Source organism: Colobus angolensis, unplaced genomic scaffold, assembly GCF_000951035.1.
Source record: "Colobus angolensis palliatus isolate OR3802 unplaced genomic scaffold, Cang.pa_1.0 Scaffold220, whole genome shotgun sequence".
NCBI classification, from domain to species: Eukaryota; Metazoa; Chordata; class Mammalia; order Primates; family Cercopithecidae; genus Colobus; species Colobus angolensis.
Window position 1 is genome coordinate 1686742 of NW_012115378.1, and position 13465 is coordinate 1700206.

At 46.0% G+C, this 13465-nt stretch overlaps 1 protein-coding gene across 1 annotated transcript in view; it reads right to left on the reverse strand.

Annotated features, from left to right (window-relative positions):
• MOCOS (molybdenum cofactor sulfurase) overlaps nucleotides 1–13021 on the reverse strand; it is a 66563-nt gene extending 53542 nt beyond the window's left edge. Inside the window, exons 1-4 of the mRNA XM_011943726.1 lie at nucleotides 12907–13021; nucleotides 6125–6232; nucleotides 2703–2769; nucleotides 1162–1803 (exon numbers count right to left, since the gene is read on the reverse strand). Of these exons, the coding sequence (XP_011799116.1) occupies nucleotides 1162–1803; nucleotides 2703–2769; nucleotides 6125–6232; nucleotides 12907–13021 (932 nt within the window). The remainder of the gene's footprint in view (nucleotides 1–1161; nucleotides 1804–2702; nucleotides 2770–6124; nucleotides 6233–12906) is intronic.
• Between the last annotated feature and the right edge of the window lie 444 nt (nucleotides 13022–13465).

Consider the following 13465-nt stretch of genomic DNA (forward strand, 5'->3'; position numbering starts at 1 on the left):
CAGGCTGGTCTTGAACTCCTGACCTCATGATCCACCCACCTCAGCCTCCCAAAGTGCTGGGATTACAGGCGTGAGCCACCACACCTGGCCCAATATTATCATTTCTACTTTACAGAAAAAACATGAGGTGCAGAGAACAAGTCATACGTCCCCTCGCTGGTGTGCAGTGGAATGGGGACTCGTTCCCCAGTGGTCCAGCCTCAGGCATACACAGCTAATGCTGACTCTATTGTCAAGGCCATGGCCCTACATGCAGGACCCTTGAGTCTGTGTGGGGTCCACAGGGATCTAAAGCCCTTCCCATCTATGTCCCAGGCCTTCTCCGGAATCCTGTAGGTGATTAGTTGCCTACCCAACCCTGTGTCACCACTGCTGATCCACCAGAACCCTGGGTCAGCCACCATTTTCAGCATTGATACATTCGAACTTACAGGTCCCAGTGGTCACCATCTGAAAGATTCCTGAGCATAACTCACACCACCTGCCCTTGCAGCCTGGGGATAAGGCATATGCCAACAACCCAGGCAGAGGCCTCTGGCATTTGAGGGCAAGTGACAGCCTGTACCCAGACTCCCTCTGTAACACTCATAGTGGGGCTCACTGAGGTTGCTGCTAACACTGCCTCACAAGTCTGGGGGTCTCTACTTTAACTGATTCTTCTGGCTAACTAGGTGCCAGGCTGAGCTGATCCTAGCTGCTGGAGAACCAGCTATGCTGTCAATGTGTGGGCAGACTTATTCCAAACGGTGCCACCTTTTAAAGCCACTGGGTTCACCTTTTAAAGCCACTGTTTCAACTGCTGCAATCTCTTGTCAGTGCTGAGGGCAAAGGCCTGGTAGCTCACCCTCCTTACACCATGGGGGCTTTTCACCTCTCCTGTGTGCAGCTCTTACCTGCGTGCAGTTCTTACCTGCAGGCCCCGGTCCTCTCACAGCTCTGGAGAAGTCTCTCAAATGGGGGCAGAATTCACTGAACCACCTGTGTCACCTCCAGTCAACCTCTGTCTCCCAGATCTGAGCCCTGCCATCAGCCTGTCCCTGCCAGTAACCCGAATTCTGCTGACCCCAAAGCCAGACCCACCTCTTGCATAATCCTCCAGGAGAAACAGACCAGCCCCCACCTTGCTGAACTCCTCTGGCCCCTCCCCTGTGGCAAGGTTACCTTTGAGCCACTGATGGCCTCGGGATGTAGAAGTCTTCTCCTGCTAGGTAGGCAGAGGCTGTGCCTCCTCCAAAGTAGGTCTTCCTCAGTAGAGGAGCCACACGATTATGGACCAGCAGAGCACCCAGGCCCGTAGGGAACCCGAAGATCTTATAGAAGGAGATGGGGACAAAGTCGGCCTGGTGAGCTGACAGGTCCAAAGGCGAGGTGCTCACATACGAGGCTGCGTCGAGCAGCACAAACCACTTCCCAGGCGTGCTCACAGGGTGCAACCGCCCAGACTTGACCTCTTCTATCCAGGACAGGGGGTATCTGACTCCAGAAAAGTTACTCTGAGCTGGGTAGCAGAAGAGATGCGGCAGTTGGCAGTCTGAGTCGCTGACCGAAGCACCACGTTCCTCTGCAGACCACAGGTCCTCTGGCCTGACCGGGGTGGACGTGACATTTATGGCCATGGTCACGTTCCTCATGCCCACTACAGAAGTGTGGCTGTCGGTGAGGTAACAGAACTGACTCCCACTGCTCTCTGGGCCCTGGGACACCCATGGAAAGGCCTCTGCCACCAGTTTGAGAGCAGCCGTGCTCCCAGAAGTGAAGATCACAGTGTAGTCCTCTGCGGTGGTGTGGAAGTGCGCCAGGATTCTGGAAGAAGCACAACATCCCCGCAACCCCTGGATCTCAGCCCCAGCGCTGAATGTTTGCAGGCTGTTTTGTTTCTATTAACTATGACATCTCTACCTTAATGGATAGATAGATAGGCTTTGCCATAGCTGTGAAATTAGAGCAGGGGCAATGGAAGCCATGGGAACGAGTTCCAGTTGGCGAAATCCTCTTACCTCCCAAATATCACTGGATATCTCCAATTTGATATGATGAAAATCCACGATAAACTTAATCAGAGTTGATACTACCCTCTCTCCTTGGTGCTTTCTACGCAGCTCTAACATAACAAGGTTTAAGTAGTAATCAACCTGCTTCCATTGCTTTTAAATTTTGGCAACCCTAATAGCAAAACAGTACCACTTTCAAATTTGAAATAACTCAAAATTGTGTTAATAATTTTAAGTACCACCTGGAAATTATTTGCCAGATACTGTTACATGTAGAAAGTATAGAGAGCTGTTTAACATACAAATACTAGTAAGAAAAGGGGGAGAAAAGGGAAAAAAGACAGGAAGAAAACAAGATGCTTAATAAAACTTCTTATGAAAAGGAAAACCAGAGAAATAGTACTTTTCTTCTTTCTGAAAACAAGACCTAGGATCCTGGGTCACTCCCTGTCACTCTGGCACTACAGAGTCTCTGGAGCCACACAGAACAGCTGTGTGCATCTACCTGTGCCTCTCACCTGCCCCACATTGCATCTACTCACCCCTGCCTTTCTGAGCTCTGACTCTGATGTTTCTCGACATGCATGCATTGCCTTTTAGCCAACTGTGATCCTCCTGAAACCAACTCAGAACCTTTGTGGGATGCAGGCAAGTCTTAGGAAGTCTGTCTGCCTAGGTATGCCCAGTTCGGCAGGTGTCCCTGACGCTTACCTGTAGCGCACCTGCTCCACAGTGTCATAGGTGAGCTTGCTGCTGATGTTCTGGCTGTGAGGATTACCTGGCAGGTTACAAAGACAAGGCCACCAAGTCACTATTTAGGGTCTCTTCTTTTGTGTTCCTTCCAAACCCACTCCCTCAGTTTCTCAAAAAGCTCAACATAAAACTACCATATCACCCCACAATTCCACTTCTAGATTTCTACCCCTCAAAAATGAAAACTTATGTCCATACAGACTTGCACGTGAATGTTCATAGCTTTATTCAGAAAGCCAAATTCTGGAAACAATGTAAATGTCCATCAACGGGTGAACAGATAAACAAAATATGCTACATCCATAAAATAAAAGTGATTTGGTTTTTTGCTGTCTTGCTCTGTCACCCAGGATGGAGTGCAGTAGCATGATCATAGGTCACTGCAGCCTCAAACTCCTGGGCTCAAGCAATCCTCCCAGCTCAGCCTCCTGAGTAACTGTGACTACAGGTGTGCACCACTACACCCGGCTAACTTTTTAAAATTACTTTTTGTGGAGATGAGGTCTCACTATGTTGCCCAGGCTGGTCTTGAACTCTTGGGTTCAAGCAATCTTCCTGCCTCAGCCTCCCCAGGTGCTAGTATTATAGGCATGAGCCACTGCGCCCAGCCAGGGAAGTTATTTGCCAATAAAAAGGAACAAACTACTGGCTATGTCATGAAAGAACTTCAAAAGCATGGTAAATGAAATACTCCAGACACAGAATATACAAGATGCATGAATCAATTTACATTAAATGTCCAGCAAAAGAATTGTAGAGAGATACACAAAGTAGATTAGCAATTGCCTGGGGCTGAGGGCAGCAACAAGGATTAGCTGTAATGGGCATGAAGGATGTTTTTGGGGGAATAAACACATCTAACTGATTTATAGTGATGATTGCATCACTAGGTCAATTACCAAAAAATCATTATTGGACACCTGAAATAGATTTTTTGTTTGTTTGCTTGCTTTTTTTAGAGAGACAGAATCTTACTCTATCACTCAGGCTGGAGTACAGTGGCATGATCATAGCTCACTATAACCTTGAATTCCTGGGCTCAAGGGCTCGTCCTGCCTCAGCCTCCTGAATAGCTAGCACCACAGGCATGTGCCACCACACCTGGCTGATATTGTAAATTTTGGTTTTTTGTAAAGATAGGCTCTTGCTATGTTGCCCAGGCTTGTCTTAAACTCCTGGGCTCAAGCAATCCTCCTACCTTGGCCTCCCAAAGCACTGGGATTATAGGCCTGAGACACTGTACCCAACTGGTAAATTTTATGATACGGTTAAAAAAAAAAATCTCTCCTCACTAGTAAAACCAAATGTGATCGGGAAGAGTATTTCAGAGCTGGAAGTCAGCTCAGAAGCAGGCCAGTGCAAGAGGCTCTTCTACATGTTCTGGACAGGTGGCAGCGGCTCTGTTTTAACTCCAGAGAACGTAGTATACAGCCTCAGGAGGCAGCCCTTTTCTCCAAGCATGAAGCAGAGCCATGAACACCACTTAATCTAAGTCCCCACCTATTGCCCTGCAGATCCCACCACCGCTACTGATACCATTCCTGCAGAAATAATTGATCCCGGCCTCCAAATATGTGAAGGGGGCCACTGTGCTGCCCTTAGCCACCCACTCTCAAGGATGAAGGCCCTCCTCCCAATTTCAGTCTTCCTTTTAACTTCTAGTTTGGCTGCCTTCCCGATGTCCTCACCAAGTGTGTCCTAGAGTATCATGACCTCCCTCAAACTTAGCCCCGAGACAGGCCTTGGTAAGGCCTGACCTATCAGGCCAGGCACCAGCATTTCTCAGGAGCTACATGTGCTCATTAACACAGACTTTGCCCTTTTGCTTTAGATTTTTTCCTTCAAAATACACTGAAAGATTGCACTGGATTTCTGGCCACTGCAGCTACCGCATGTTCCGTTTCCACATTGCTAGTAACCTGTGGGACCCCGTAATTATCCTAATTATCTTTCCTCTGCTTGGCTTTAGCTCTGCATCATTAGGACCACCTGCAATCTCATCTCTGCTATCTCTCAGGCTTTCCCACGGTTATGGCTCTTGCAAAGGTCAAAGAAGGAGAATTACAAGTCCCTTTGCAAATTGCAGATTAAAATCAAGATAAATCCCTCCTTGGCACCTTCCCAGAAGACTGTTCCCCAGATTTAAATATCTGCTGGCTGCATAGAGCCAAGATAGAAACCCCTTAATGTGACATAACAGAAGTATCCTGAATCAAGGCACTCTGGTGGAGGCTAACAGCTTGGGCTCTGGAGCTAAACTACCTGGAAACCCAGCTTCTAGCTCCCCCAAGCTCCAGTCCTTCCTGTGAAGCCTCAGACTAGTTACTTGCCCTCTCTGGGGCCCCATTTCTTCACCTATAAAACAGGAGTGATACCAGAACCTATGCTTCTTGGGTTGTTGTGAGGCTGAAAAGAGAAAGCTCATAGCGAGTATCTGATAAATGTTATTTATCGCTGTTCTCATCACAAATATTACAATTGTTACTGTCACTATGACTTCAAATTCCCTTTTCAAAGCATGTGAGGATCATGTTATGCTGCTAATAAATGCCACCGATGACAATATCATTGCTCCTCGAACAAAGATCAAGCATCTACAACGCCCTGCACTGGCTTCTTCTCCCTCCCTCCCCATTCGGACCTCTCCCTCTCTCCTCCCTCCACGTTCCTGGACTGGTTCCTGAAACCACTACAGGATCTTGGCTCAGGCTGTTACCCTGCCTGCTCGCACTTCTCCCCATCTTGTCTGAGTGAATTCTGGCTGATCGTCCTCATCCACTCTACTCCAAAGGAAACTTTCCCTGACATACACAAGCCAACCCCACTGTCACTACAGATACAGGCTGGCCTGGAACTAGGCACCTGTTGTCCACAGTCCTTCACACAGTTGGTAATTACATTTATTTGGAGTTCACTTAAGGTCTTGTCTTCCAGGACTAGATCACAGTGTCCAAGAAGAAAGGGATTTGTTTATTTTGTTCCCATTATAGCACTGTGCCACACACATCATAGTGGCTCAATGAGCATTTATAGGGAGAATGACTGAATTAACATCCCTCCTGCTGCCCTACTCTCTGCACTGTACAGGGTCACTCACCACCATCAAACACAGCACCTTTGAATCTCTGTGCCCTTCCTAACACTGGCCCCTTCTTCTGGTAGTAACCTGTGTGTCTGTCCCTGAGCCAGCTCCCTCCACCCCGGCCACACGTTTACAGTACAGAATGACCCAGGGTGCTTGCCTGGTCCCTATCTTACATGGGGCTTATTCAGCTTTTTGTGGTCAGAACAGTCCCAGTCTATTAATCCAACATTTAAGATGCATAGGTACATCAGCTGCATGTAGTTGACTAAAACCCATTTCAGGCGTTTTTCATTACCGTAAGTGTTTTCCATGAGATCATTAGTGAAGCTTTCGAGCTGGCTCTGGGAGAACAAGGTGGCACCTGCATGGTCAAGGTAGACAGTTCCTGAAAGAAAAAATAAACCTGCAGGTTGTTTTTCATGGGTAATTCAGTCCTTTTACCTGAATCTGGTTTGTATAAGCCCAACCGATGCCATCTAATGCGTGTCGACGTAACACCAGGCCACTGACTTGAGCCCGGTGCCTCTTGATATGTGCCTCTTAATCCAAGTGTAGGCATGAGCAGTGGAAGGACTGCGCTTCTAATGCGCTTTCAAGCCCTGAGAGAGCCCTCCTGATTAATCAGCTCTCTTAACTCTTTTGTGAACCTGGAACAGCATCCCTCACAGAGAAGGTGCCCAGCAGACATTGGTGATGAATGGCGGCAAAGCTGTTTCACGTTGTGACTCACAACCTGTTCTGGAGGTTCTGGGAGGATTCCCTGAGGGGAGAGCCCTGATCCTACTTTCTCACACTGCTCTGCACCACTCAACCCTAATGCAGCTGTGAGAGCTTCCAAGAATACAAGGAATGCAAATGATCCTTCCAGCCTCTCTCAGAGAGAAATGCAAATTTAGATGAAAATGAGATACTGTGGTTTACTGATCAGATTGGCAGAGATCAGTGGTTGGATCCCTCAATGTGTGAATGGAGCTGCGGCGAAACAAGCTCACTGGTACATGACTGGTAGGAGGGTACACAGGTATACCTTCTTTATGCTCAGCAATTTGGCAACGTCAGTTCACGCTTTAAAATGTTCACATCCTTTGACCTAGCAATTCCTCTTGCAGGAATTCATCTTACAAATACCCACACTTTTGTAGAATGACCTGAATATCAGGATATTCAATGAACTATTGCCTGCAATAGCAAAAGATTGGAAACAACTTAAATGTCCATCGATGCGCTTTTAAAATAAACATTGTACACTATCTAATAAGTACTGACATGAAACAAACTCTGAGATACACTTTTAAGTACATATAATATGAAGAGATTCATTCATTCACTTATCAAATGTTTTGTGTAGAATGGGTTGTTTTATTAAAGCTTGAGACATAACATAAAATTCACCCTCTTAAAGTATACAATTCAGTGGTTTTTAACATATTCATAAAATTACATAAATACCATTAATTTTAGAATATTTTCATTCATCCCCAAAAGAAATCCCATATAATTACCAATCACTCCCCAGTGCCTCCAACCCCAGCCCTTGATAACCACTAATCTACTTTCTGCTTCTCTAGATTTGCCTATTCTGAACATTTCATGTAAAAGGAACCATACAATATGTGGCCTTTAGTGTCTGACTTCTTTCACTTAGCATAATGTTTTCAAGGTACATCCACATTGTAGCATGCATCAGAACTTCCTTTAATGGCAGAATAGTTTTCCATTGTATGAATATACCACATTTTGTGTATCCATTCATCTACTGAGGAATATTTGGGTTGTTTCCAGTTTTGTGTATTATAAATGATTGCTGCTATGAATATTGGTGTACAGGTTTTTATGTGGATGTATTTTCTCTCATTTGGTGGGTTATCCTTTCGCTTTCTTGATGGTCATTGAAACATACAAGTTCTTTTTAACTTTGATAAAATTCAATTTGTCTATTTTTGTTGTTGCATTTTTGGTGTCATAAATTATTGTCTAATCCAACAAGGTCCTAGTGATTTATGCTTACGTATTACTCTAAGAATATTATACTTTTAGCTGTTTCATATTTAGGTCTTTGATCCACTGAGTTAATTTTTGAATGCAGTATGAGGTAGGCGTCTAAGTTCATTCTTTTGCATGTCAATATCCAGTTGTCCCAATATCACTCATTGAAGAAGTTATTATTTGCCTCAATGAATAGTCTTGGAATCTGTTGAAAATCAATTGACGATAGACATATGGGTTTATTGAATTAAAATTCTATTTCATTGGTCTATATGTGTATACTTATGCCAATATTACACTGTCTTTATTCTGCAACTTTATAGTAAGTTTTGAAACTGGAAAGTGTGATTCCTCCAACTTTGATCTTCAAGATTGCTTTGAGGTCAGGTGCGGTGGCACACACCTGTAATCCCAGCACTTTGGGAAGCCGAGGCGAGTGGATCATTTGAGGTCAGGAGTTCAAGACCAGCCTGGCCAACATGGTGAAAGTCCATCTCTACCACAAATACAAAAATTAGCCAGGCAGTAATGATGTGTGCCTGTAATCCCAGCTACTCGGGAGGCTGAGGCAGGAGAATCACTTGAGCCTGGGAGGCAGAGATTGCAATGAGCTGAGATTGCACCACTGCACTCCAGTCTTTATGACAGAGAACCTGACTCAAAAAATAAAATAAAATAAAATGATTGCTTTGGCTATTCTGAGTCACTTGCATTTCTATATAAATTTTAAAATCAGCTTGTCAACTTCTGCAAAAAGGCAACTGGGATTTTGATAGGAATTTCATTGAATTTATATATCAATTTGGGGATTATTGCCATGTTAACAATATTAAGTCTTCCAACCCATCAATACAGGATATCTTTCCATTTATTTAGGTCTTCTTTAATTTCTTTCAATGATGTTTTACAATTTTCAGTGTATGTCATACTTCTTTTGATAATTTATTTTTGATGCCTTAGGAACTGTTTTTCTAATTTCATTTTCATAGTATTTATTGCCAATGTATAGAAATTGAACTGATGTTTGCATATTGATCTTATATCCTACCACTTGGCTAAATTTGTTTTTAAATTCCAATAGTTTTGTGTGTGGATTCTATTATTGACAAGTAGAGATAGTTTTACTTCTTTCCAGTGTGGAACCCTTCTATTTTGTTTTCTTGCCTAATTGCCCTGGCTACAGCCTCCAGTACAATGTTGAATAGAAGTGGTGAGAACAGGCACCTTTGTCTTGTTTCAAACTCTTTCAGTCTTTCACCACAAAGTATGATGTTAGCTGTGGGGGGTTTTGAAGATGACCTTTATCAGTTGGTTAATTTTTCTTTCATTCCTAGTTTATTGTGTTGGCATTCAAGAAATATTTATTGAGCACCTACTATGTGCCAGGCATTGTTCTAAGTGCTGGGAACATAGCAATGAACAAAATAGAAGCTAGTATGATAATGGCAGAGAAAGACCTTAAACACAAACTGTCAGGTGTTGAGACATACGGCTCACTTTTGTTTTGTTTTTTTTTTAAAAAAGTGTAAGGGCTGGATACAGTGACTCACATCTATAATCCCAGGATTTCGGGAGGCCGAGGCAGGAGAATTACTCGAGAACAGGAATTTGAGACCAGAATAAGCAACATAGTGAGACCCCTTCTCTATAGAAATATATATTCAGACATGGTGGTGCACACCTGTAGTACCAGCTACTTGGGAGGCTGAGGCAAGAGGATAGCTTTAGACCAAGAGGTCAAGGTGGCAGTGAGCTATAATCATGCCACTGCATTCCAGCCTGGGTGACAGAGCAAGTCCCTGTCTCAAAAAGTACGCACATGCACACATAAATATAGACAACCACTGGAAAGATACACAAGACGAGTGACAGAAGTTGACTCTGAGGTGGCCACAGTGGCTGCAGCTGGAGTGAGAGGCAGGCTCCCTGGTGATTCTTCACCTTCCTTTGGCAACTTTTGAATCTGATACCATTAAATGTTATATCAGTCCATTCTCACATTGCTATAAAGAACTACCTGAGACTGGGTAGCTTATAAAGAAAAGAGGTTTAACTGACTCACAGTTGCACAGGCTGTATGGGAGCCATGGCTAGGAAGGCCTCAGGAAACTTTACAATCTTGATGGAAGGCAAAGCAAGCACATCTTAATATGGTGACAGGAGCGGGGGTGGGGGAGAAAGGGTGGGGGAGAGAAAGCACTTGTGAAGGGGGAGGTGCTACACACTTTTTTCTTTTCTTTTTTTTTTTTGAGAGAGAGAGGGTCTTGCTCTGTCACCCAGGCTAGAGTGCAGGGGCTAAATCTCGGCTCACTGTAACCTCCACCTCCTGGGTTCAGCCTCCCAAATAGCTGGGATTACAGGCATGTGCCACCACACCGGGCTAATTTTTTATACTTTTAGTAGAGATGAGGTTTTGCCATGTTGGCCAGGCTGGCCTCCCAAAGTGCTGGGATTACAGTTATGAGCCACTGCACCTGGCTAAAGAAAGTTTGTTTGTTTGGTTGTTTTCTTTTTTTGAGACAGTATTTCACTGTGTTGCCCAGGCTGAAGTGCAGTGGCACAATCTCAGCTCACTGCAGCTTTGACTTCCCAGGTTCAAGCAATTCTCCCATCTCAGCCTCCTCAGTAGCTGCGACTTTAGGCATGAGCCTGCCTAATTTGTGTATGTTTTGTAGAGACGAGGTTTCATCATGTTGCCCAGGTTGTTCTTGAACTCCTGGGCTCAAGTGATCGGCCCACCTCAGCCTCCCAAGTGCTAGGATTACAGGCTTGAGCCACCATACCCAGTTTGTGCTACACACTTTAAACAACCTGCTCTTGTAAGAACTCACTCTCACGAGGACTGCAAGGGGGAAATCCACCCCCTTGATCCAATCACTTCCTACCAGGTCCCTCGCCCAACACTGGGAACTACAATTAGACATGAGATTTAGGTGGGGACACAGAGTGAAACCATATCAGATGTATGACCTAGTCCAAAAAGATGCTTTTAAAGCAATGTTCTGAATCTTTTACTAAAGATTCAGAAATACAAAGGTACCAAACCAAAAGAAAGGCTTTTGTTCACCCAGGCATCAAGGCCACAGGTGAGACCTGGAAGCTGCTGGGGAGCGTCTCACACTGTGCCACAGTCTTCTGCAGGGCCAAGTAGCTACTGGAGAAAAAGCTGCTTTGGCTTTTGGTCCAACGGTTAATTTTGCAGGAAAAACAAAAGGGTGCGAAAGCTGTGTTAGATCAGTCATACATGTGATGTTAGGAGAAAGTCAGGCAGCATAGGGATTAATGGTACAGAATCCAAGTCAATCAACCCAGAGTTGAATCCTGGCTCCACCACTAGCCACTCTGGACCCCTGTTCCTTCATCTGCAGATGGGACAAAGGTTAAATGAGCTGGTATATGGCAGCACCTAGTCCAATGCTCAGGACACAGGTGTAGCTGCTATTAGAAACAGGTGAATGACCCCAAAGTTAAATGGCATCAGATCTTCTTCAGGAAAGAGAATTCCAGAGTCAGCCCTAGGTCATCTTTGTCCAGTTCTCATTCCAGCATGATGAGTAGTCATCATTCAGCACGAAGGCTTCCAGAGACCCTTGACACCCATTTGTGTATTCAATATGCTCCCTTCACAAAGGCAAGGAAGTTCCCGTCCAAATCGCTAGGTAACACATTTCAGCCCTTAAAGCTTAAGCATTTAATTATTCTGAGCTACCACTTAAGCAGAGAAATTCTCAAACTGGCAGAAAAACTTCATGAGGGGAGAGGAGGAACGAGGAAGAGATTATATTATTTTGGTTTGTGTTTTCCTGCCCTCTCTCTGGCTTGTTTCTAGGAGAAAAACAAGTGGACATGTTCCAAGACTCCCAGCAGTGGGAGGGGCAGCAGGTTAGTGAACAAATGTCCACTTTAATCATAATGTAGAGGAAATACGGGGAACTTGCATTAAATAAAAGATGCCCACAACACTACCAGAAATACAGTAAGTGGTAAAGGAGTTCTGAGGGCCAGCCTGGCTAACACATCCCAATTTTGCATTTGAGGGGAAAAGTAGTGTTCTTTGAGGAACAGGAGTGAAACCAGGAGGGGACAAGAATGTAGCTCTACTTTCCCAGGGTAGCATTGAGGGGAGAGGTTGGCCAATAGTAGGCGTGAGAGATCACAGCTGGAGGAGATTTAGGGGATTAAGGAGGTGTGGTGCTGACATAATTACTCAGGTAGCCTTTAAGAGCTGCTTCAAAGAATGGAGAGCCTCCCTCCCCAGCACCTGCGGGCATTCATAGTCTCTATTTCTGAGTTGTAGGAAATTTCCATAATTAACAGATGAGAGAGACAGAATACAAAAGAAGGGTGAGGAGCTGTCTCCAGCAGGTGACCCTGCAACAGGGAAGGATGAGGAGTGAATAGACAGAGGCTGGCAGAAGGCACCCCGTCTCCCTCCTGACTCTCCCTACTTAGGAAGCCAGAGAAGACACACAGGAAGAGACCACAGTTCTCACAGCCCCCAAAAGGAAAACACAGTTACCCTCCACAACACTAGGAAGTGACCCGGAGCGCTGAAATCAGCTACCCGAATAGTGAAACCTAAGTCATGGTTGCTGTTCTGCCCCGAGAAGGGGAGTAGTTACCAGTTGTTCATCGCGACAGAGTAGATGCACTCAAACCCCGGTGCCCTGTGCCACGACGTGCCCACTTCACCTGCAGACCCTCCCTGACTGTCCGGTACGCGGCTCTGGGGCTTGATAAAGCCCTGCACCCAAAGTCCCTGTCACAAGGATGAGTCACTAACTTGGACCCGGGTAGCAGACGGCCGGGTCAGCCAAGGCCAGATGGAGCTTGATTTGCAATTTCATCAGCCTGTTCCGCTCTGAGGAAAGGCACGAAGTGATCTTGGTCTTCTTATCTAATTCACAGGCTCGCCCTGTTCTTAAAGGTGAAATTGCACTGTTTGCTAATTCTTCTAGTCCTCCAGCCAACTGGAGCTCAGAGGGATTGTTCTGACGCTGCAAGAGTGAGGAAAATGAGGTTTCGAAAATCAAAGCTGAATACGGGCTATCCCAGAGGAGTCTGCAGAGTGCAGCCTTGGGAGGCCCCTACCAGAAGGCCTTGGCCTCTGGGTCCCAATCTGGCGCGCCGGCAGAGGTGCTGTCCCAGCCCGGGCGCTGGCGGCCCACGCACCGCTCCTACCCCGGGCGGACATCCGAAGGGTCATGGCCGCTGGATATGCTGTCTTTTGCAACCCCGGCCCCAGCAGGCCCTTTAGAGTGAGGGGTCTCCCACAAGAGAGGGCAAGGACCATCCTAAGCCCTGCTTGCGGAGGGCGGGAAAAGGGGACGAGGGCTGGGTTAGTCCTGCCCACTGGAAAGTCTGAAGAGTAAGAGTAGCAAGAAGCCTTGGGGCTGCAGGTGGGACCTCAGGGAGCCATGTCTACGAAGCGGACGCGTGGACACGTCCCTCCTGGAGTTTTGATTCAAAATGCGCCCCAATTTATTCAAAATGCCCCAGTGGCCTCTGCCCACTGACCACCCCAGCTCTCTCCCTCACTGCTGAACGGCCAGGACCTTACTTGACAAATTAGGTAGCGCCGCTCTCACTAGCACCAAAAGATCCGTCCACGTCGGTTCCAGAAACCTCGCCCACGCCTGCCCGCCCGTCC